The following is a 21848-nucleotide window of genomic DNA, read 5'->3' as shown; positions in this document are numbered from 1 at the left end:
GTCCTGAGGTCATGAGATTGTTATCTATTATCTTGTTTTATATTATCAGAACTTTATTAGGTCTTTTTATTTAATAGATCTAAAATCAGACTAAAATTGATCTTTGTTTTAAGCATGAATAGGAGTTGATTTCATTCTTTCTGTATGAGTGTCCAGTTGTTCACTATTCACCCACTTGCCCCACCTTTCCTCAGCAATTCTCCTCCTACCCTTTGTGCCACCTCTGTTGTACATCTAGGGTCTATATATCTGTAGACTTGTTTCTGTACTGTCTGTTCTGTTCCATTCATCTGTTTCTCTATCGTTATATCAACATTCTTAAATCCTGTTTGTCGTTGTTGTTCAGTCGCTCAGTTGCGTCCGACTCTGCGACCATGCACTGCAGCACACCAAGCTTCCCTGTCCTTTACTGTTTCCTGGAGTTTGCTCAAACTCATGTCCATTGAGTCAGTGATGCCATCCAACCATCTCACCCTGTCACCACCTTCTCCTGCCCTCAATCTTTCCCACCATCAGGGTCTTTTCCATTAAGTCAGCTCTTAGCATCAGGTGGCCAGAGTATTGGAGCTTCAGCTTCAGTATCAGTTCTTCCAACGAGTATTCAGGGTTGATTTCCTTTAGGATTGACTGGTTTGATCTTCTTGCAGTCCAGGGGACTCTCAAGAGTCTTCTCCAACATCACAGTTCAAAGTCATTAGTTCTTTGGTGCTCAGCCTTTTTTATTTTCCATCTCTCACATCCGTACATGACTACTGGAAAAACCATAGCTTTGACTATATGGACCTTTGTCAGCAAAGTAATGTCTCTGCTTTTAAATACACCATCTAGGTTGGTCATAGCTTTTCTTCCAAGGAGCAAATGTCTTTTAATTTCACGGCTGCAGTCACCGTCTGCAGTGATTTTGGAGCCCACAAAAATAAAGTCTGTCACTGTTTATAATTTTACCCCATCTATTGAAAGAGAAGAGTATAAAAGCAGGCTTAAAACTCAACATTCAAAAAATTAAGATCATGGCATCTGGTCCCATCACTTCAAAGCAAATAGATGGGGAAACAATGGAAATACGTAGGGTGACAATATACAGCCTTGATGTACTCCTTTCCCAATTTTGAACCAGCTCTTTGTTCCATGTCTGATTCTAACTTTCGCTTCTTGACCTGCATACAGGTTTCTCAGGAGACCGGAAAGGTGGTCTGGTATTCTCATTTCTTTAAGATTTTTTTCAGTTTGTTGTGATCCACACAGTCAAAGACTTTAACATAGTCAGTGAAGCAGAAGTAGATATTTTTCTGGAATTCTCTTGCTTTCTCTATGATCCAACGGATGTTGCAAATTGGTCTCCGGTTCCTCTGCCTTTTCTAAATCCAGCTTGTACATCTTCATGTTCTCAGTTCACATACTGTTACAGCCTAGCTTGAAGGATTTTGAGCATTAACTTGCTCACATATGAAAGGAGCATAATTGTGCGGTAATTTGAACATTCTTTGGCATTGCCCCTCTTTGGTACCAGAATGAAAACTGACCTTTTCCAGTCCTGTAGCCACTAGTGAGTTTTCCAAATCTGCTGGCATATTGAGTGCAGCTCTTTCACAGCATCATTTTTTAAGATTTGAAATAGCTCAGCTGGAATTCCATCATCTGCACTAACTTTGTTCCTAATGATGCTTCCTAAGGCCCATTTGGACACTGCAGTGTGTCTGGCTCTAGGTCAGTGATCACACCTTCATGGTTATCAGGTCTTTACGATCTTTTTTGTACAGTTCTGTGTATTCTTGTCACCTCTTCTTAATATTTTCTGCTTCTGTTAGGTCCATACCATTTCTGTCCTTTATTGTGCCCAGCTTTGCATGAAATATTTCCTTGGTATCTCTAATTTTCTTGAAGAGATTTTTAGTCTTTCCCATTCTATTGTTTTCGTCTGTTTCTTTGCATTGGTCTTAAGGTTTTCTTATCTCTCCTTGCTATTCTTTGGAACTCTGCATTCAGATGGGTATATCCTTTCTCCTTTGGATTTTACCTCTCTTCTTTTCTCACGTATTTGAGAGGCCTCCTCATACAACCATTTTGCCTTTCTGCATTTCTTTTTCTTGGGGATGGTATAGAGGTGCCCTATGAAGTAGGGTGCACTTCATGCTGCTGCTAAGCCGCTTCAGTTATGTCCAACTCGGTGCGACGCCATAGACGGCAGCCCACCAGGCTCCATCGTCCCTGAGATTCTCCAGGCAAGAACACTGGAGTGGGTTGCCATTTCCTTCTCCAATGCATGAAAAGTGAAAGTGAAGTTGCTCAGTCGTATCTGACTCTTAGTGACCCCATGGACTGCAGTCTACCAGGCTCCTCCATCCATGGGATTTTCCAGGCAAGAGTACTGGAGTGGGTTGCCATTCCCTTCTCCTGGGTGCACTTCATAGGGCACCTCTATAATTTATAAAATTGTATGGTCATTCAGAGATACTTCTGTTGCTGGGGTTTATGACCTAGTATTCATAGACTTCTAGTAGGTTTGTTTTATTTATTTTTTAACTTTGCAACACGTTTTAATTTTTGCTTTATATCTAATTACAGTGTTTGAAACCTAAAGAATTACACATTATCTTCAAATTTGAGTGTGTATATAAATATCATTTGTCTGAACTCAGCACATTCAGTGCCGTGGTTTCTTGGCTTACATCTGCTCTGAAATCATCAAGCTTTATAGGTGTACCCAGGGGGCCCTGAGGACATAGGAAACAATAGCCAGAGTTTATAGTTTTTAAAAGCAAATAAATTTGGAAAGAAAAGCCAAAGGAAAAAGGTTTGATTCACCTTCCTAGGGTCTGCAGCCAGGAACCCATGCTTTTTTGAGGGACATCTGGTCTGTTTTGGTAGCTGGGCTACCCAGTTTTCTCTTCTCAAACTCAGGGGTCAAACATCTGAACTACATTAGTTCAGAGAAGTTCAAGTATGTGCTTGGAGAAGGAAATGGCAATCCACTCCAGCACTCTTGCTTGGAAAATCCCATGGACGGAGGAGCCTGATAGGCTACAGTCCATGGGGTCGCAAAAAGTTGGATACGACTGAACGACTTCACTCTCACTCTCTCAAGTATGTGCTAATGTGGACCTCAGCAGTCAGGCTGGCCCAGAAGTTGTGAGGTGGGCCCAAATACACTGAAGACCTTTATGACACACTATACAGACTCCCTGGGTGTTCTGGGCCTCAAATTTAAGAGTATCTCTTCTAACTCACAGCCAGTTTTGATTCTGCATATAGCCCAGGTCTAATGCAAAATGTTCTCTTTCTTTTGAACTGTAGGAAATAGTTTTGTAATAGAGTCAGCAGCCTAAGTGAAAAGGGTCCTGCCCCTTGCCTCCCTGGGAGAGTGAGGTTTGGTAGTAATCATGCTGAAACTGAAGAGAAGCATCTGACTCACGTGGTGCAATATTGGTATCACTTTTTAGTCATGACCGCAGACCTCAACCACTTTTCTCAGAAAATGCCTCCGGAGTTGGTCGCAACTCTAGAAAAACAGGGTAGATTGAAGACCAATGACCCAAAGCACCTGAACTTGTTATCTGTAAGCAGAGTGGTGTGGCTTTCATCTGAGGCAGAGGGGGGTTGTAGGAATGGGAGCAAGAATGGTGTTGTTTCTGGGTAAGGGGAAAATGCAGCTCAGAGCAGAACGCCTCTGACCCACCTCTGTGGGGCTGATAGTGCCTCAGCTCCACCGTTGGCCTACATTTAGCCAAGCTTCCTCCTCCCCCACACCCACCCCCAACAACTGGGCTTTACACTCACATGCAATCCACCAAAGCATATAGACAAACCTCTGAGGCACTGCAATAGCTCTACTCAAAGGGGAAAGAAAAGGCATTAGGATTATAATTGTCACAGGAAGGGCAAAACCCAAAGCATGTACAAAGTTATGTACATGTTTCTGTACACAGATAGATGGCTGCCTCTCCTCTTATCACAGAAATTTACAGCCTCAGGACTTTTGTGAGAGTGACTGATATCGTCCCTAATAGGATCCTTGTACAGTAGGTTTATTAATTAACTTCAGGGTATCCATGCTTCCTCTCAAGTTGTATAGAATATTTTATGTGTATATGGTTTTTTGGTGATAAGGAGAAGAGAGACCAGTGGCTTTCAGTTGATTTTCAGAGAAAATCAAGTTGTTTAGTCACTAAGGCATGTCCAACTTTCTGCAACGCCATGGACCGCAGCATGCCAGGTTCCTCTGTCCTTCACTGCCTCCCAGAGTTTGTGCAAATTCATGTGCATTAAGTTGGTGATGCTATCCTCTCTCTCATCCTCTGCCACCCCCTTGTCCTTTTGCCTTCAGTCTTTCCCAGTATCTGGGTCTTTTCCAATGAGTTGGTTGTTTGTATCAGGTGCCCAAAGTGTTGGAGTTTCAGCTTTGGCATTAGTCCTTCCAATGAATATTTAGGACTGATTTCCTTTAGGATTGACTGGTTTGATCTGGTTGCTGTTCAGTCTCTAACCCCATAGTCTAAAAAAGATTAAGAATGACTTCTATGAGTTAAGAAAAGTTTACAGAAACCAACAGTTTTTTCCCCCCATTTTTTGGTGTGTTTTATGTCTGTATTTGAATAACCATTCTGATAAAGTACTATTAATTATACATAAGATTCTCAGGCTTTTGTTTAATAAGTATCATTTTGCTTATACTTAAATTGAGAATTTTTTTTTTTAAGGTTCAGGAGCAAGTACATCCCAATCTCTCAGCTAATGAAGAGTCTCTCTATTATATTGAAGAGCTGATTTTTCAGCTGCTTAATAAATTATGCATGGCCCAACCAAGGACTGTTCAAGATGTGGAGGTAAAAATTATTCTATTATTTCAAAAAGTCATTGAACCACTGTATAAATTAATTTTTATATCTACATCTATATCATTTAAAATTATCATGGAAACTAAAACCATTGAAATCATATGGGGGATGTATGATCAATTCATTTTTGTCAAAGATGTCAAGGCAATTCAATGAGGAAAGTAAAATTATTCAGCCAAAATAAGTGTTAAAACAACTGGATAAACTTTTGGTGGGAAAAAACCCTTGAAACCAATCTCAGAAATTTAAGATATATCATAATCTTAAAAATAATAGGTGGAACTATGAAGTTTCTAGAAGAAAATGCAGGAGAATATCTTTATAAGATGATGTTAAACAATTTTTTTTTTTTACAGAGGACTCAAAATACCGTAAATATCAAAATAATAAAATTGATGTGAAGAAAAAAATGATACAAGTCACAAACCTGGTAGAAATGCTTTCAATATGTATTCCTTACAAAGGGCTTGTATCCAGAATATGTTGAAAAACAATTACAAATCCATAATAAAAAGATTCTTTGTTCACCCAAATGAGCAAAAGTCTGGAATAGACAGTTTGTAAAAGAGCATATGAAAAGTATTCAAACTCATAATTCATCAGGGAAATCGAAATTTAAACTAAAAGGAGATATTTCACACCCACTAAAAGGGATAAAGTTAGACTGATGACATGGAATACTGATGGCATGTAGAGCAACTGGAACTCTTAAACACTGCTAGTAGGAGTATAAAATGGCAAAACTACTTTGGAAAATTGTTTTGCAGTTTATTATAGTTAACTAAATACCTAACCTATGACCTTGCAGTTTTATTGCTGGGTATTTAATCCTAAAGAAATGAAAATATACCTTCACAAAGAGACTTACATAAGAATGTCTAAGCAGTTTTATTCATAGCAAGCAAAAATTGAAAACAGCTAAAATTTCCATCTATAGGAAAATGAGAAAACAAATTGTGATAGATTCATAAAATAGAATGCTACTCAGTAGTAAAATGAAGGAATAAACTATTGATATATGCAGTAACATAGCTATAATCTATAGTTATCACTTGGAGCAAAATATAAGCCAAACCCCAGAGAGTATATATCTATTGATTCCACTTACATGAAAATCAGAAATAGTGGAAAGTAATGGTGATAGAAATCAGAATGGTGGCTGCCTATGAAATTGAGATTAAGATGATAGAAATTTTCTGTAATCTTGATTAGTGAGATGGTTACACAGGTGTAAACATTTTTCAAAACTTATCTAATTTTACACTTAAGATCTGTGCATTTTACTGCATACAAATATTAGGTTCAATAAAGGGCTAGTGTAGAATAAAGATATTTACTCATCGATTAAAAAAAATACATATATATATATATGTATATATATATATATATATATGAATGAGGAGAAGGCAACGGCAACCCACTCCAGTACTCTTGCCTGGAAAATCCCATGGATGGAGGAGCCTGGTGGGCTGCAGTCCATGGGGTCGTGAAGTCGGACAGGACTGAGCGACTTCACTTTCACGCATTGGAGAAGGAAATGGCAACCCACTCCAGTGTTCTTGCCTGGAGAATCCCAGGGACGGGGGAGCCTGGTGGGCTGCCGTCTACGGGGTCGCACAGAGTCGGACACGACTGAAGCGACTTAGCAGCAGCATATATGAATGAATGAATGTGAAAGTTGTTCAGTCATGTCTGACTCTTTGCAACCCCATGGACTATAGCCTGCCAGGCTTCTCTGTCTATGGAATTCTCCAGGCAAGAATACAGGAGTGGGTAGCCATTTCCTTCTCCAGGGGATCTTCCCAACCCAGGTTTTGAAGCCAGGTCTCCCACATTGCAGGCAGATTCTTTACTGTCTGAGCTACAAGGGAAGCATGTGTGTGTCTACCTAAAAGATCATGTGTAATTTAGTGCTGAAATACTGTTTTGGCTGAGTTACATGTGAGTATTTCTAAATTTTTAGAAATATCTGTCAGTATAGTTTTTAAAAGTTACTTTGGCATTATATTGTTTATATCACCTTTCTTTGAAAATTATTTTCTAACAAGGCAACAACTTCCAGGGTAAAGGATAATCTTATTTTGGAGTAATAGACCTCCTTTCTGCCTCATGAGAAACCTGTATACAGGTCAAGAAGCGACAGTTAGAACCAGACAGGGAACAACGACTGGTTCAAAATTTGGCAAGGAGTACATCAAGGCTGTGCACTGTTACCCTGCATATTTAATTTCTGTGCAGAGTACATCATGTGAAATGCCAGACTGGATGACTCACAAGCTGGAATCAAAATTGCTGGGAGAAATATCAACAACCATAGCTGTACAGATGATACCACTCTAATGGCAGAAAGTGAAGAGGAACTAAAGAAACTCTTGATGAGGGTGAAAGAGGAGAGTGTAAAAGCTGGCTTAAAACTCAACATTCAGAAAACTAAGTATCCGGTCCCATCACTTCATGGCAAATATGAGGAAAAAACAGAAACAGTAACAGACTTTATTTTCCTGGGCTCCAAAGTCACTGTGGACATTGACTGCAGCCATGAAATTAAAAGACACTTGCTCCTTGGAGGAAAAGCTATGCCAAATTTAGATAGCGTATTAAAAAGCAAAGATAAACTACTTTGCCGACCAAAGTCCATATAATCAAAGCTATAGTTTTTCCAATAGTCATGGCAGATGTGAGAGCTAGACCATAAAGAAGGCTGAGTGCCAAAGAATTGATGCTTTTGAATTGTGGTGCTGGAAAAAATTTCTTGAGAGTCCCTTGGACTGCAAGGAGATCAAATCTGTCAGTCCTAAAGGAAATCAACCCTGAGTACTCATTGGAAAGACTGATGCTAAAGCTGAAACTCTAATACTTTGGCCATGTGATGCAAAGAGATGACTCATATTGGAAAAGACCCTGATGCTGGGAAAGATTGAGAGCAGGAGTAAAAGGGGATGACAGAGGATGAGGTGACTAGATGGCATCACTGACTCAGTGGAGATGAGTTTGAGCAAACTCTGGGAGATAGTGAAGGGCAGGGAAGCCTGGTGTGCTGCAGTTCATGGGGTCACAAAGAGTCAGACACGACTTAGCAACTAACAGTAACAACAATAGATCTATTAAGATTTTCAGGGACTCTGGTAATTGATGCATTTGTTTCCCTATTCTTTGTTGTAAGAATTGGACATAACTAAATATAATAAAAGCATACTTTTCAGAAGCTAAATATGCTAGAAGCTGAGAATGTAATTTAAAAAACAGGAAATTCTGCTGAATTGGAGTTTGATTCAGTTATCATCACTTCTCATTATTCCTGCCAATTACTGGTAACATTTATTAATAAGATTAGATGATATAAAAGGTTTGTATTGTTTTTGCCAAGCAATACATTTCTTTAAACTATTCTGAGCTCTGCCACACACTTGATTCTTTAAGAGGTACATGATATTTCTTCTTTTTAAAATTTTTCTCTATAAAGGTCTGAGATTAGCAGAAGGAGAATGACTATTTACTAATTATTAATAACAAGTTAACAACTTCTGCTGGGTAAACAATTTTAACCCTAGAAACGTTGACCTTAGAATCACTGACTTAGCATATTTTATGTTTGCTTTAATCTCTAACATTATTACTTTTTCTTTCTTTTCCAATTTTATCTTAGTTGTGCTTACACTTAAAGCTTTCTGTTTAAACTTCACCTTTTTATTTACCTGTGGGAATTATGTGGAAAAATCTTGATAGTGCTTTGAGTTTTTTTTTTTTAAACGAAAAACGTTCATTTATTGCAGGAATCAGAACAGGTTATGTTACTATTAACTGTTGGCATGAGGATGATGACGAAGTTAGTTTTGTATGAACTTTCCGTTTATGAGCACTTCTGTTAACGATAGTTCTGCTGTGATCTGAACAGGAACGAGTTCAAAAGACCTTTCCTCATCCAATTGATAAATGGGCTATTGCTGATGCACAGTCTGCCATAGAGAAACGAAAAAGAAGAAATCCTCTCTTACTGCCTGTGGACAAAATCCATCCTTCATTGAAGGTAAAAGCAAACAAGCAAACATACAATAACAAGACACACAAAAAACCATTGAGAGAAGTTCTTTTTAGCAACTAGTCCTTTATATAGTATTTATGTATCTATATACATGGTCTGTAAATATATTCATGTATTTATATACGTGGTCTATGTGACGGTGTATGTGCGGTTGAATATGTATATACTTGTATATACACATACACACATGCACACATACATATAGATGTTCTTTAATACATGCAAAAAGCAAAAAGGAATATACTCTGATAAAATCAGTTGCTTTTCAAATAGTATTAAAAGTTAATGATAAGAAATAATGCATCTCTTTGGCATCCTCTGATGACTGTTACCCTGATTAACTTTTAGCTTTTTGTTGTGTATAATGCAAAAGCTACTCTGAGTTCAGAACTGTTTTTAAATTCATTTGTATCTGTTATAGATATTTTTATATACATTGGTAAAGTTGGGTGTTGGGTAGGAAATATTATTTAGTCTGTATAGAGTAGCTGGTGTACCTGGATTTGAATATCCCTTGGTAGCAGTTTTAGAACAACCTACATAGATGACCTCTCATCAGTAGAAACCGTTGTAATTTGGGAATATTAATTTAAAAAATGCAAATATTTGTCAGATGGGTTTTGGATAATATATCAAGAGGTTTTCAGTGAAGTCCAGTCTAAGATTTCTGTCTTAGAATCAACTATCTCTTCTTGTTTGATACTAAAGGCATATTTGTTAGATTTAAAAAATCAAAACTAAAACCCTGATACTGAGCCAACAGCTCATTTTACATCCTCTGGTACCTTTGAGTTTAGACATTTGGTTTCTGGAAAGTTGTTTATAAGCAAGAATGTTAAATAAAAATTTTAAGTGCATTTTATCTGCTACTTAGCAGTGCTGCCATTTTGGGGAATTAAATTGTTTTTTTTTTCCACAGGAAGTTTTAGGGTACAAAGTGGACTACCATGTATCCCTGTATATTGTGGCTGTGCTAGAGTATATCTCAGCTGATATTTTGAAATTGGCTGGTAATTATGTTTTTAATATCCGACATTATGAAATATCTCAACAAGACATTAAAGTGTCAATGTGTGCAGATAAGGTAAGTGTTAAAAAGTATTTAAATTTAGCTACAGTGCTAGTGATTATATGTCACTTCTATCTCTGTTTTTTAATACAGGGTTATAGTGATTTTTATAATTCCTAGTGTTGCAAGACAGAAAAATGGTGGCCTTACAGACTAATAACAATGATATTTTCAGATTTTTCAGCATATGGTGGGATGAGAATCTCTTTTTTTCCATCAAAACTTCTTTACATGCAGAGAAGAAACATCTAAAACCTCAAACAAGTTTTTAAAAAGTAGTTTGAGTTTTGTATTTTTAGAAAGAGAATAAATCCAGAATATTCAGATACTTTTAAGAAGTAATTTTGAAAAACATACTTTGATTTTGTAGCATAATTCAGTGGGGCATGAGGAAAGAGAAGATTTTACAATGCCAGGGTTACTTTCTTCTGATCATTTTTTTTTATTACTTCATTCTTCCTGTCTGTAAGCTACTGAGGAAAGAAACTGAGTCTTTTATTTTTCTCTGTCCTCCTTTTCTTCCCTTTCTACTTTTCTCCTTTTTTTTTTCTTTCTTTTGAAATCAACATTTTTGAATGCCTGTTATGTGTCAGATACTGCCCTGAGCAATGTACAACACTGAACATATCAGCAGTCCCTGTGTTAGCAGGAATTTATTTTAGTGGGTAATAAAGTATTATAAATGAATAATTGCAGTACAAGATAATTAAAACTATTATTATACAAATGAATCAAAGGTGCAGTGGAGAAAGTGATGAACCCTGAATAGGGAAGACCAGAAACACTTCATAGATAAGTGCCTAAGCTAGACCTCTAGGTGTGAATTACCCCCAGGGTCTGGCCTAGGACACTGGTTCTTCACCTTGCACATCAAAATTACCAGTATTCTTTAAAAGAATACTGATGTCTGCATCTTACCTCTAGAGGTTCTTATTTACTTGGCCTGGGATTGGCCTTTAGGCTCACAAGTGATTCTGATGTATGGTTAACAGTTGAGAGCCATTGTACTATACCATAGTCTCAAAAATGATTTTTCACCTAAATTTTATTATAGAAATTCCTTATTTCTGTTTGACTTATCAAAAAATGAAAAACAATGATTATATGTTTTTTAAACTTAGTTTCTAGCTTACTTTTAGAAAAGTTGCATGTACAAAAAAAAGATACTCCCTTGTACCCTAAACCACTTGAGAGTAGGTTATTGACATAGTTTAGTGTATCATATGAACAAAAACATTTTCCTGTATAATCACACTGTGACAGTCAAAATCCAGGAAATGAATGCTGATATTATGTAATCCTCAGACCCCATTCAGGTTTTGCCAGTTGTCCCAATGACGTCTTTTATAGCAGAATGATCCTGTTCAGAATCAAGTGTTGTGTTTAGTTGTCATGTATCTTTTTTTTCTCCTTGTTCACTCTGGAGCAGTTCATTCTTCCTTTAACTTTTATGACCTTGACATTTTTAAGGATTATGCTTATTAATGTTTAAAATGCTCTTCAGTTTTTTCTGACATTTTCTCTTGGTAAGTTTCAGGTTATGTATGGAGCTGTGGCAGAAATGCCATAGAAGTTCTCATTGTACTTTCTCACATGACAACAGTTTTGATGTGCCCCATTTTTGGTGATGGTCACTTCAATCCCTTGATTAAGGGTTTGTCTCCTAGATTTCTCTACTTTAAAGGACTCCTTACCCTTTGATAATTAATGAATATTTTGTGGGGTATCTTAAGGCTATGTAAATACCTTGTTCCTCATCACACTGTGTGGTGGTTTAGTCGCTAAGTCGTGTCCAACTCTTGCTACCCAATGGACTGTAGCCTGCCGAGCTCCTCTGTCCATGGGATTCTCCAGACAAGAATACTGGAGTGGGTTGCCATTTCCTTCTCCAGAGGATCTTCCCGAGCCAGGGATTGAACCCAGGTCTCCTGCATTGCAGGCAGATTCTTTACCAACTGAGCTACGATTTATTTTAATATGGACTCACTGATTTTTATTTTATTTAGTGGAACATAACTTGTTACTTTATTAGTTATTTTGATATTCAGATTGTCTCAAGTTGACCACTTGGAGCCCCTTCAGTTTGCTTCTCTGTCCCTGTCTCTCTTTTGACATAGGATGCTCCAGGTTCAACTTGTTCTTTACCTGGCTACTCAAGCCTGGAATTAGTTGTTTTCTAAAAATTCCTGGTTCCTTTTAGAGGAGAATGGTCTTTAGAAACCATGATCTTGGTGCTCGATGAGCTCATTGATAATGGAGTGTTACTCCTCTGATCTCTTTAAGGTCAAAATTAGGGAGTGTGTGTGTGTGTGTGTGTGTGTGTGTGTGTGTGTGTGTACTCCTCTGATCTCTTTGAGGTCAAAATTAGGGAGTGTGTGTGTGTGTGTGTGTGTTACTCCTCTGATCTCTCTGAGGTCAAAATTAGGGAGTGTGTGTGTGTGTGTGTGTTACTCCTCTGATCTCTTTGAGGTCAAAATTAGGGATTCTGTGTGTGTGTGTGTGTGTGTGTGTGTGTGTGTGTGTGTACTCCTCTGATCTCATTAAGGTCAAAATTAGGGAGGGTGTGTGTGTGTGTGTGTGTGTTACTCCTCTGATCTCTTTGAGGTCAAAATTAGGGAGAGAGTGTGTGTGTGTATGTGTGTGTGTGTGTGTGTGTACTCCTCTGATCTTGTTAAGGTCAAAATTAGGGAGTGTATGTGTGTTACTCCTCTGATCTCTTTGAGGTCAAAATTAGGGAGTGAGTGTGTGTGTGTGTGTGTGTGTGTGTGTGTACATACATACATGGGCTTCCCTGGTGGCTCAGTGGTAAAGAATCTGCCTGTCAAAGCAGGAAATGTGGGTTAAGATGTGGGTTTGATCCCTGGATTGGGTAGATCCCATGGAGAAGGAAATGGCAACCCACTCCAGTAGTCTCACCTGAGAAATCCCGTGGACAGAGGAGCCTGGTGGACTACAGTCCATGGGGTCACAAAAATGTCAGACAAAACTTGGTGCCTGAGACAACAATAACACATACATATACATCTATATTTATGTCTTATGTGTCTCTAGATGAGTTCTCTTCAACCCACGTTCATTATCACAGACTTCATTTTCCCCTCCCCTTTTTTACATTTGTAATTCTGTTATCTGATAGTGAGAAACCTGGCTCCTGTTTTTCTTAATCTATTTATTTGTTTGATCAACCCTTCTGTATGTGACCAGTCTCCCAGCAGGCCTATCTCCCCATACTGGTGTAGACACCCTATTTTGGCATAGAAACCCTTCTCCTCCTTTGTATACTTTCTCCTAACCCTCCTCAAATTCTGACAGTCCCATCTTGGTCCACTGCTGCTGGACCAGCTTCCCGTGCAAATACCCTCCTTACCCACTAGGGCTCCAGCACCCTGCATCAAGCTGCCCTATTATATGGATAGTCTCTGTACTCTGATTGATCTCCTAACATCTTCTGCCCACAGCCTCCACTCCCGTAAACACCCTCCCTACTCCTCTCAGGAACTAGCACACTGAGATGGGGCTCTGCAGCTTTTCCCCACACCTTCATGCAGGGATTCCTCCTTTATTTGCCCCGTTCCTCCACTCTCCCTGCCCTGAATAGTGGCCTTGCGTGGGATTATTGACAGACTGTGGGAAGGGGAGACTATTCTATATCTGAGTCAGTTAACTTTTCTGTGACTCTTTTTAAAAGCAAAAGTAGTTAAATTCTTAGAGAATTACACAGTCTCAGAAATACAAGAGACCAGATCTATACGCAGACTGACGGGTGGTAGTCACATAGCATCTGTTTGAGCACTGGGGAGCTTATTGCTCATAAAACTGTCTATTCATTTTTATAGAATTCTAGTTAGGTGAAATGTCTTCCTCATAGAGAGTTAAAATTAACTTTCCTATTAACTTTTTTCCAGACTAGCTGTTTTTTATTAGCAAGAATATACTTGGTAATTCAATATGTACAATTTTAAATGCACCATGCTTTTTAAAAAAATTTTTGGGTGGAATTATCTAAAAGAGAATTTATTAAAATTCAGTGCATTTTTAGGGTACAGACTTGTAGTAGAACTATAAATATCAAGTATGGCATGCATTAACAATTTTTTTACTGAAATATAATTGATTTACAATGTTGTGTTTAATTTCTATTGTACAGCAAAGTGACTTAGTTATATATATATGTATATACACACACATATATATATATATACACTTTTTTCATATTCCTTTCTATTACAGTTTATCATAGGATATTGAATATAGTTTCTTATATATATAGTTTCTACTATACAATAGGACCTTATTGTTTATCCATCCTATATATAAAAAGTCAGTTTCCATCTGACTTTCCCATTAACTTTGATTCCCTAATTCTAATCTCTCTTCTGGACTACATTAGATAAGATGAAACTGTTTTTCAGAATAAGTCATTCCGTTATTTAAAGCATTTTTCCATGTACTAAATTTTCACCTTTTGAGACTTCACAAACCAATCTTTTTGACATGATTTTCAGATTTTCTTTGAATTGCTCTTAGACTGTGATTTCAAAAATAAAAACAACAGTCTAGATTTGTTCTGACCACACAAAGTACAGTGAAATGCCTACTTCCTTTATTTGGTATGATATTCTTTTATAATTTTACTATTAACTTTTTGGAGCGCACATGTTGTTCTGTTTACTTAATGAGTTCACAGCTGTCTCAACTCCCTAGGACTTTTCACTGGAGATGCTAGTATGTTATATGTCTCAACTCCCTAGGACTTTTCACGTGAGGTACTAGTATGTTATAGCTTTGATTTCTTACAGTGTGTGCTGTTGGTATTTTTTTTATCCAAGTTTGAATTCAAATTTATCTCTCTAAAACTTCATACTGTTATTGAGACTGTGTCCAGCATATCAAGATATTTTAAAAATCTGATTTTGTCATTCATCGTTGTAGATATCCTACTAGCTTTTTGTAATATATGCCAGTCTAAGAAACTTAGTTTGTTTCAGTTTGAATTATTTATTAAAAATAATAGAAAAAGTCTAATAGGTGATATTCCTCACATAATGTTATTAGAGGCATCCTTCTAGATTAATAAATTACCACATTTTTTCACAATGGCCTTTTAGTCAGCTGTCATTTCACCTCTTTGTCTAATTTGGGGATCAGCAGGCTTTATCTATAAAGGACCAGATAGGTAGATGAATATTTTAGGTTTTGTGGGCTGTATATATATATTTGCTTTTCTTTGAACCACTCATCTTTGCTTTTGTGGCAGGAAAGCAGCCATAAAACAATGAGTTTAGGCTGTGTTCTAGTAAAACTTAACTTATACAAAAGGCAGTAGGCTCATTGTGGACTGTGGGCTATAGTTTGCCCATCCTTTCCTCCTATGATTCCAAATTTGTCACAAGAGACTGTTGTATGTATAGGAAAGATCCAAATGACTTTATTTGTGGGACTAGTCATGTGAATGGAGTAATGAAACTAGTGTGATATGGTGTGATCTTAGTAAATCTAAACTGATTTCCTGTGAGCACTGTTTCAGGAACTTACAAGCCATCTGTTTAATAAACTGTTCAAATAAGTGCTTTCTAGAGGTCTCTAGTTTCCCAGACAAGGTCATATAATTTGACAGAGAACTTGAGAATCAAGTTTTTTTCTGCATTTAAAAAAAGCAGCATTTGACTATATGATGTATTCTGGCCCATCACAGATTACTGAGAATAGTTAGATGATCATAGGAATGAATTTTAAAGCTTAACCCTTCATATATTTTCACTATTAAGGAAAATAATATTCAGATTGGAAAAATAGAAAATATATGCTTAAGAGTAAATTTGATGTTTAAGCAAGGCAAAGCCTTTGACTGTGTGGATCACAATAAACTATGGAAAATTCTGAAAGAGATGAGAATACCAGACCACCTGACCTGCCTCTTGAGAAACCTATATGCAGGTCAGGAAGCAACAGTTAAAACTGGACATGAAACAACAGACTGGTTCCAAACAGGAAAAGGAGTATGTCAAGGCTGTATACTGTCACCCTGCTTATTTAACTTCTATGCAGAGTACATCATGAGAAATGCTGGGCTGGAAGAAACACAAGCTGGAATCAAGATTGCCAGGAGAAATCTCAATAACCTCAGATATGCAGATGACACCACCCTTATAGCAGAAAGTGAAGAGGAACTAAAAAGCCTCTTGATGAAAGTGAAAGAGGAGAGTGAAAAAGTAGGCTTAAAGCTCAACATTCAGAAAACGAAGATCATGGCATCTGGTCCCATCACTTCATGGGAAATCGATGGGGAAACAGTGGAAACAGTGTCAGACTTTATTTTGGGGCTCCAAAATCACTGCAGATGGTGACTGCAGCCATGAAATTAAAAGATGCTTACTCCTTGGAAGGAAGGTTATAACCAACCTGGATAGCATATTGGAAAGCAGAGACATTACTTTGCCAACAAAGGTCCATCTAATCAAGGCTATTGTTTTTCCAGTGGTCACGTATGGATGTGAGAGTTGGACTGTGAAGAAAGCTGAGCGCCGAAGAATTGATGCTTTTGAAGTGTGGTGTTGGAGAAGACTCTTGAGAGTCCCTTGGACTGCAAGGAGATCCAACCAGTCCATCCTAAAGGAGATCAGTCCTGGGTGTTCATTAGAAGGACTGATGCTGAGCTGAAACTCCAATACTTTGGCCACCTAATGCAAAGAGTTGACTCACTGGAAAAAATTCTGATGCTGGGAAGGATTGGGGGCAGGAGAAGGGGACTACAGAGGATGAGATGGCTGGATGCCATCACCGACTCAATAGACATGAGTTTGAGTGAACTCCGGGAGATGGTGATGGACAGGGAGGCCTGGTGTGCTGTGATTCATGGGGTTGCAGAGTTGGACATGACTGAGCGACTAAACTGAACTGAAGCAAGGCGAGAGAGTAAGAGCACAGAGCTGTTCTGAAGATTATTTCTGTGGACCCAGATGTAATAGGAGTTGAGTTCTTCTGTATTTTTTCTTTTGTTGTAATATTACTCCATCTGTTTCAAGAACCGATTCTCCTTTACTCTTGTGAACATGACCAAGAACTGCTTTTATTGTCCTAACGTTTATTCTGATCCTTAATTCAGAGCTGTTCATTACAAGTCCTGTGTCTGCTCAGTCACTCAGTTGTGTCTGACTCTGCAGTCCCATGGACTATAGCCCACCAGGCTCCTCTGTCCATGGGATTATCCCAGCAAGAATACTGGAGTGGGTTGCCATTTCCTCCCCCAAGATATTTTCCCTATCCAGGGATCAAACCCCTGATTCTTCACTCCTGAGCCACCCGGGAAGGCTATTGCAAGTCGTCGCTCAGTCGTGTCTGACTCTTTGCAACCCCGAGGACTATAGCCTATAAGGCTCCTCTGTCCATGGGATTTTCCAGGCAAGAATGCTGGAGTGGATTGCCATTTCCTTCTCCAGGGGATCTTCCCGACCTAGGAATTGAACCCGGGTCTCCCGCATTGCAGGCAGACGCGTTACCATCTGAGCCACCAGGGAAGCCCTTACAAGTCTTAGCAATTTCAATTCAGTACAGTTCAGTCACTTAGTCATGTCCGACTCTTTGCAACCCCATGAATCGCAGCATGCCAGGCCTCCCTGTCCATCACCAACTTCCGGAGTTTACTCAAACTCATGTCCATCGAGTCAGTGATGCCATCCAGCCGTCTCATCCTCTGTCGTCCCCTTCTCCTCCTGCCCCCAATCCCTCCTAGCATCAGGGTCCTTTCCAATGAGTCAGCTCTTCACATGAGGTTGAAAGTATTGGAGTTTCAGCTCCAACTCGCAAAGTATTGGAATTTCAGCTTTAGCATCATTCCTTCCAATGAACACCCAGGACTGATCTCCTTTAGAATGGACTGGTTGGATCTCCTTGCAGTCCAAGGGACTCTCAAGAGTCTTCTCCAACACCACAGTTCAAAAGCATCAATTCTTCGGCGCTCAGCTTTCTTCACAGTCCAACTCTCACATCCATACGTGACCACTGGAAAAACAATAGCCTTGATTAGATGGACCTTTGTTGGCAAAGTAATGTCTCTGCTTTCCAATATGCTATCCAGGTTGGTTATAACCTTCCTTCCAAGGAGTAAGCATCTTTTAATTTCATGGCTGCAATCACCATCTGCAGTGATTTTGGAGCCCCCCAAAATAAAGTCTGACACTGTTTCCACTGTTTCCCCATCGATTTCCCATGAAGTGATGGGACCAAATCCCATGATTTTAGTTTTCTGAATGTTGAGCTTTAAGCCAACTTTTTCACTCTCCTCTTTGACTTTCATTAAGAGGCTTTTTAGTTTCTCTTCACTTTCTGCCATAAGGGTGGTATCATCTGCATATCTGAGGTTATTGAGATTTCTCCCAGCAATCTTGATTCCAGCTTGTGCTTCTTAGCAGTTTGCAAACATGCAATGTATGTATGCTCTTTAAGCAGGTGTCTTTTGTGCATTTACTGTGCATCAAATGCTGTGAATTTTAAGATGGAATTATGGCTCTTATCTGTAGAAATGTCAGTATAATTTAGGTGCTTATATAGAAAAGAGAGAGGATGCTTATGGAGGACTGAAGCCAGGGAAAAGATTTTAATGGAGGAGTTCATGAAGAGTTGGGAAAAGCTATACAAAGACAATTATATTTGAGCTAAGTGATGAAAATTACTAAGGATTTATCAGGTGAATAAATGTGAGAGTTGGAAGAAAAGAGAAGTAAGAAAAGGTGTTCTAGACAGGAGAATAGAAGGACCTGACCAGTTTTAAGAACTGTTTGTGAGTTGGAGTTAAAAGGATTTGGGGACTGATTTGGTGTGAAAGTTGAGAAGTGTTAAGTCTAGGGTAGGGACAAGTTTTCTAGCTATGAAGTAGATGGTGCTTGATTAGTGATTCTGAAGTGAAGTGTATGTGTATGGGTTTGTCAGACAGAGAGATACCTAGCAAGCCTTTCATAGCACTCGTCTAGATTCCAGAGAGTTTCTGACATAAATATTTAGGGAGTCATTAACTAGTGATTGATAATCATCTAAGAAGGTGAGCTCACTCAGAAGAAAACATAGTACATGTTTCAGACTGATGGCCTGCTAGTGAATAGGGGTTCTCCACCTAGTGAATAGGGGCTCCAAGTTTATTTTTTAAAATTTTGAATTATTTGCAATCTGTTTACATTTACAAATAATGAAAACTGTACATAAAATCTAGATTTCAGACTCTTCTTGAAAAAGAAAATCAAAAATGCCTGATGAAATAGCTACCATTGAGCACACTTTCCTGTTTAGGTCCATGTACCTTCTAGTTTGCCACACTGCCTGTCACCTCTTATGTGTTAATATGATGTATCGTCTGCCTGACTCCTGTAGCATTTGCATTCAGGATTTTGGGAGTCATGTGGCCAAAACAGTTCCAAAAATGGGACCCTTCAGTGGGTGGCAGGGAAGGTAAGCAGTAGAGAAGGAGGCCTCACTGACAGAATGGTGTATGAGAAGCCAAGGGAAGAGAAATTTTAAGAAGTTCTGGTTAGCTGTGTTAATAACTAGAGAAAACAAAAAGATATTCAGACATTATTAGTGAGTTTCAGTAGAGTGGTGAGCTTGAGAACTAAGAAATTAGAGATACCAAGTACAGACTGCTTTAAAAATATCTCTAGTGGGGAAGAAAAGACAGTTCTGTGTCATACTTTCCATTCTTTTGTGTGTGTGCCTAAAATCAGATTTCATTTTCTAATTCCCTATGCAGCCAGCCCCAGTGGTTTCTTCAAAGGTCTTAAGTGGCTGAGAATGGGAGGCGATGATGTTCAGATGGAGGGGGCAAGGAAGAGAAGAGGGATTTTAGAGTATCACAGGAGATGAGGCTGGGGAGGTAGGCCAGGGTTAAATTGTAAGTGGCTTATCTTCATGAAATTAGAATTGGATACTGAGAGCAGTGATATCCAGTATCCTGTTTATGTAGGATATGACACAGTTTGGTGTTAGGAACATAATTTTGGAACTGGGGTTGGGAAGAAACCTGTGGCAAGGAGCTTATATTGCAAGACCTTCTAAGAGGTGATGTGGCTGCTTAATAGTCTGATTTGAAGCTTGGAGGGTAATGGAGAGAACTGACCAGCTTTAAGAAATATTTTTGAGTTAGATTTAAAAGATCAGGAAAGCAGAATTCATGTTTATTTTGCTTATTGCTATATCTTACCAACATCTGGCACAGTTTCTGGTGATCAGTAGATATTTTTGAGAATGAATGAATATCTAATATTGTCAGAATTTGCTCATTCTCTTATTTGTTTTACTTTTGGAGCTTCCTTTTTGGAAGTGTGCTTTTTTTTTTTTCTCTTAAATTCTAAGAAAGTAGTTTTCATTTAGTCATGCATATATAATTAAGTAGGTCCAATTTTTCTTTTTAAACTATCAATATGTTTGATTCTATAAAGTATGGTCACCTTTTTCCTATTGATTTTAATATACAGCTAGCTACTGCGTGTTGCTTGATTCAAGTCCATAGTACCAATCTTTATTCTTTCCTGAAAAGGGAAATTGTCGCTATAGCAATTTAAGCATCTGTGGGATGCTTGACTTTAACAAATGAACTTTCTATAGCAGCTGTTAATGTAGTAAATATACATCAGATAAGCATCATGCTATTACTATATTTTGTGTCTCATTTCATTTTTCTCCTTTAAACTCCACTTAAGTGCACCTAAGCATTCTTATAGTGGGATAAAGAACTACTATTTTTAATGCCTATTATTTGCTAGTCATAATAGTATGCATTTTATGTCCTTCACCTCATTGAATTCTTTCATCAATTACATACATGTAAGGGATCTGGCTTTCGAAGGAATATTCGAAAATATTATATTGTCTAAATGATAAAACTGTGATTTTTGGCTCCGATTGTTGTTCTCCAAATGTGTGCTCTTTTGCTATTGTATATTTTGTGTTTACATGTATGTATAATATCTATATACACAGACACACGTGTTTTGTGTACATAATGTGTGTATATATGTATTTCACTATTAGGTTTATTTTCATAAATATTTATTTTTCTATATCCAGTTTTCTTTGAACATATATCTCACTCCAGCTTTTCATATTTCTCTTTAGTTTTCTTTAAAAAATTTGGCCTATAATACACATAGCTCTCGTTGTTTAATAATATTTTAATTCCAAGTACTTTGAAATGGTCCTATAACACTAAGTAAGATAAGTTTATTCATTACTGATTTATATTTCTTAGGTTTTGATGGACATGTTTGATCAGGATGACATAGGCTTGGTTTCTCTTTGTGAAGATGAACCTAGTTCTTCAGGCGAATTAAACTACTATGACCTTGTTAGAACTGAAATTGCAGAAGAAAGACAGTATCTACGGGAACTAAATATGATCATAAAAGTGTTTCGAGAGGCTTTTCTTTCTGACAGAAAGCTGTTTAAACCTTCTGTAAGTACCTTTTTGGGTCTGAAAGTCTGTCTACCCCCAAATGTCAGATAGTAGCTTAAAAATCATAAATAGTAACTTTATAAACTTAATAAGTATGTAAAACAAAAATATGGTTTTATATAGCACTGTGGTATTGTTTGGCTTTATTTAAATTTTTTCAGTTTTTTATTGAAATATAATTGATACACATTCCTGAATGAGTTGTAGGTATACAGCATAGTGATTCACAAGTTTTAAAGTTTATGCTCCATTTATTGTTAGTATGGTATTGGCTATATTCCTCATGTTGTACAATACATCCTGGTAGCCAATCTTACACTCGACGGTTTTTACCAACCACTTCCCCACCCCTATACTGCCTCTCTTCCCCCACAATAGTAACCACTAGTTTGTCCTCTATATCTGTGAGTCTGCTTCTTTTTTGTTATAGTCACTAGCTTATTGTATTTTTTAGATTCCATG

At 37.9% G+C, this 21848-nt stretch overlaps 1 protein-coding gene across 1 annotated transcript in view; it reads left to right on the top strand.

Annotated features, from left to right (window-relative positions):
- The window catches only part of SOS2 (SOS Ras/Rho guanine nucleotide exchange factor 2), a 101670-nt gene that overhangs the window by 16598 nt on the left and 63224 nt on the right, over window positions 1-21848 (top strand). The window contains exons 2-5 of the mRNA XM_069596139.1: window positions 4698-4823; window positions 8731-8862; window positions 9797-9961; window positions 21183-21386. Of these exons, the coding sequence (XP_069452240.1) occupies window positions 4698-4823; window positions 8731-8862; window positions 9797-9961; window positions 21183-21386 (627 nt within the window). The remainder of the gene's footprint in view (window positions 1-4697; window positions 4824-8730; window positions 8863-9796; window positions 9962-21182; window positions 21387-21848) is intronic.

This window comes from Ovis canadensis, chromosome 7 (genome assembly GCF_042477335.2).
Source record: "Ovis canadensis isolate MfBH-ARS-UI-01 breed Bighorn chromosome 7, ARS-UI_OviCan_v2, whole genome shotgun sequence".
NCBI classification, from domain to species: domain Eukaryota; kingdom Metazoa; phylum Chordata; class Mammalia; order Artiodactyla; family Bovidae; genus Ovis; species Ovis canadensis.
Note: the sequence above shows the minus strand (reverse complement) of the source record. Positions and strands in the feature narration are given on the sequence as shown.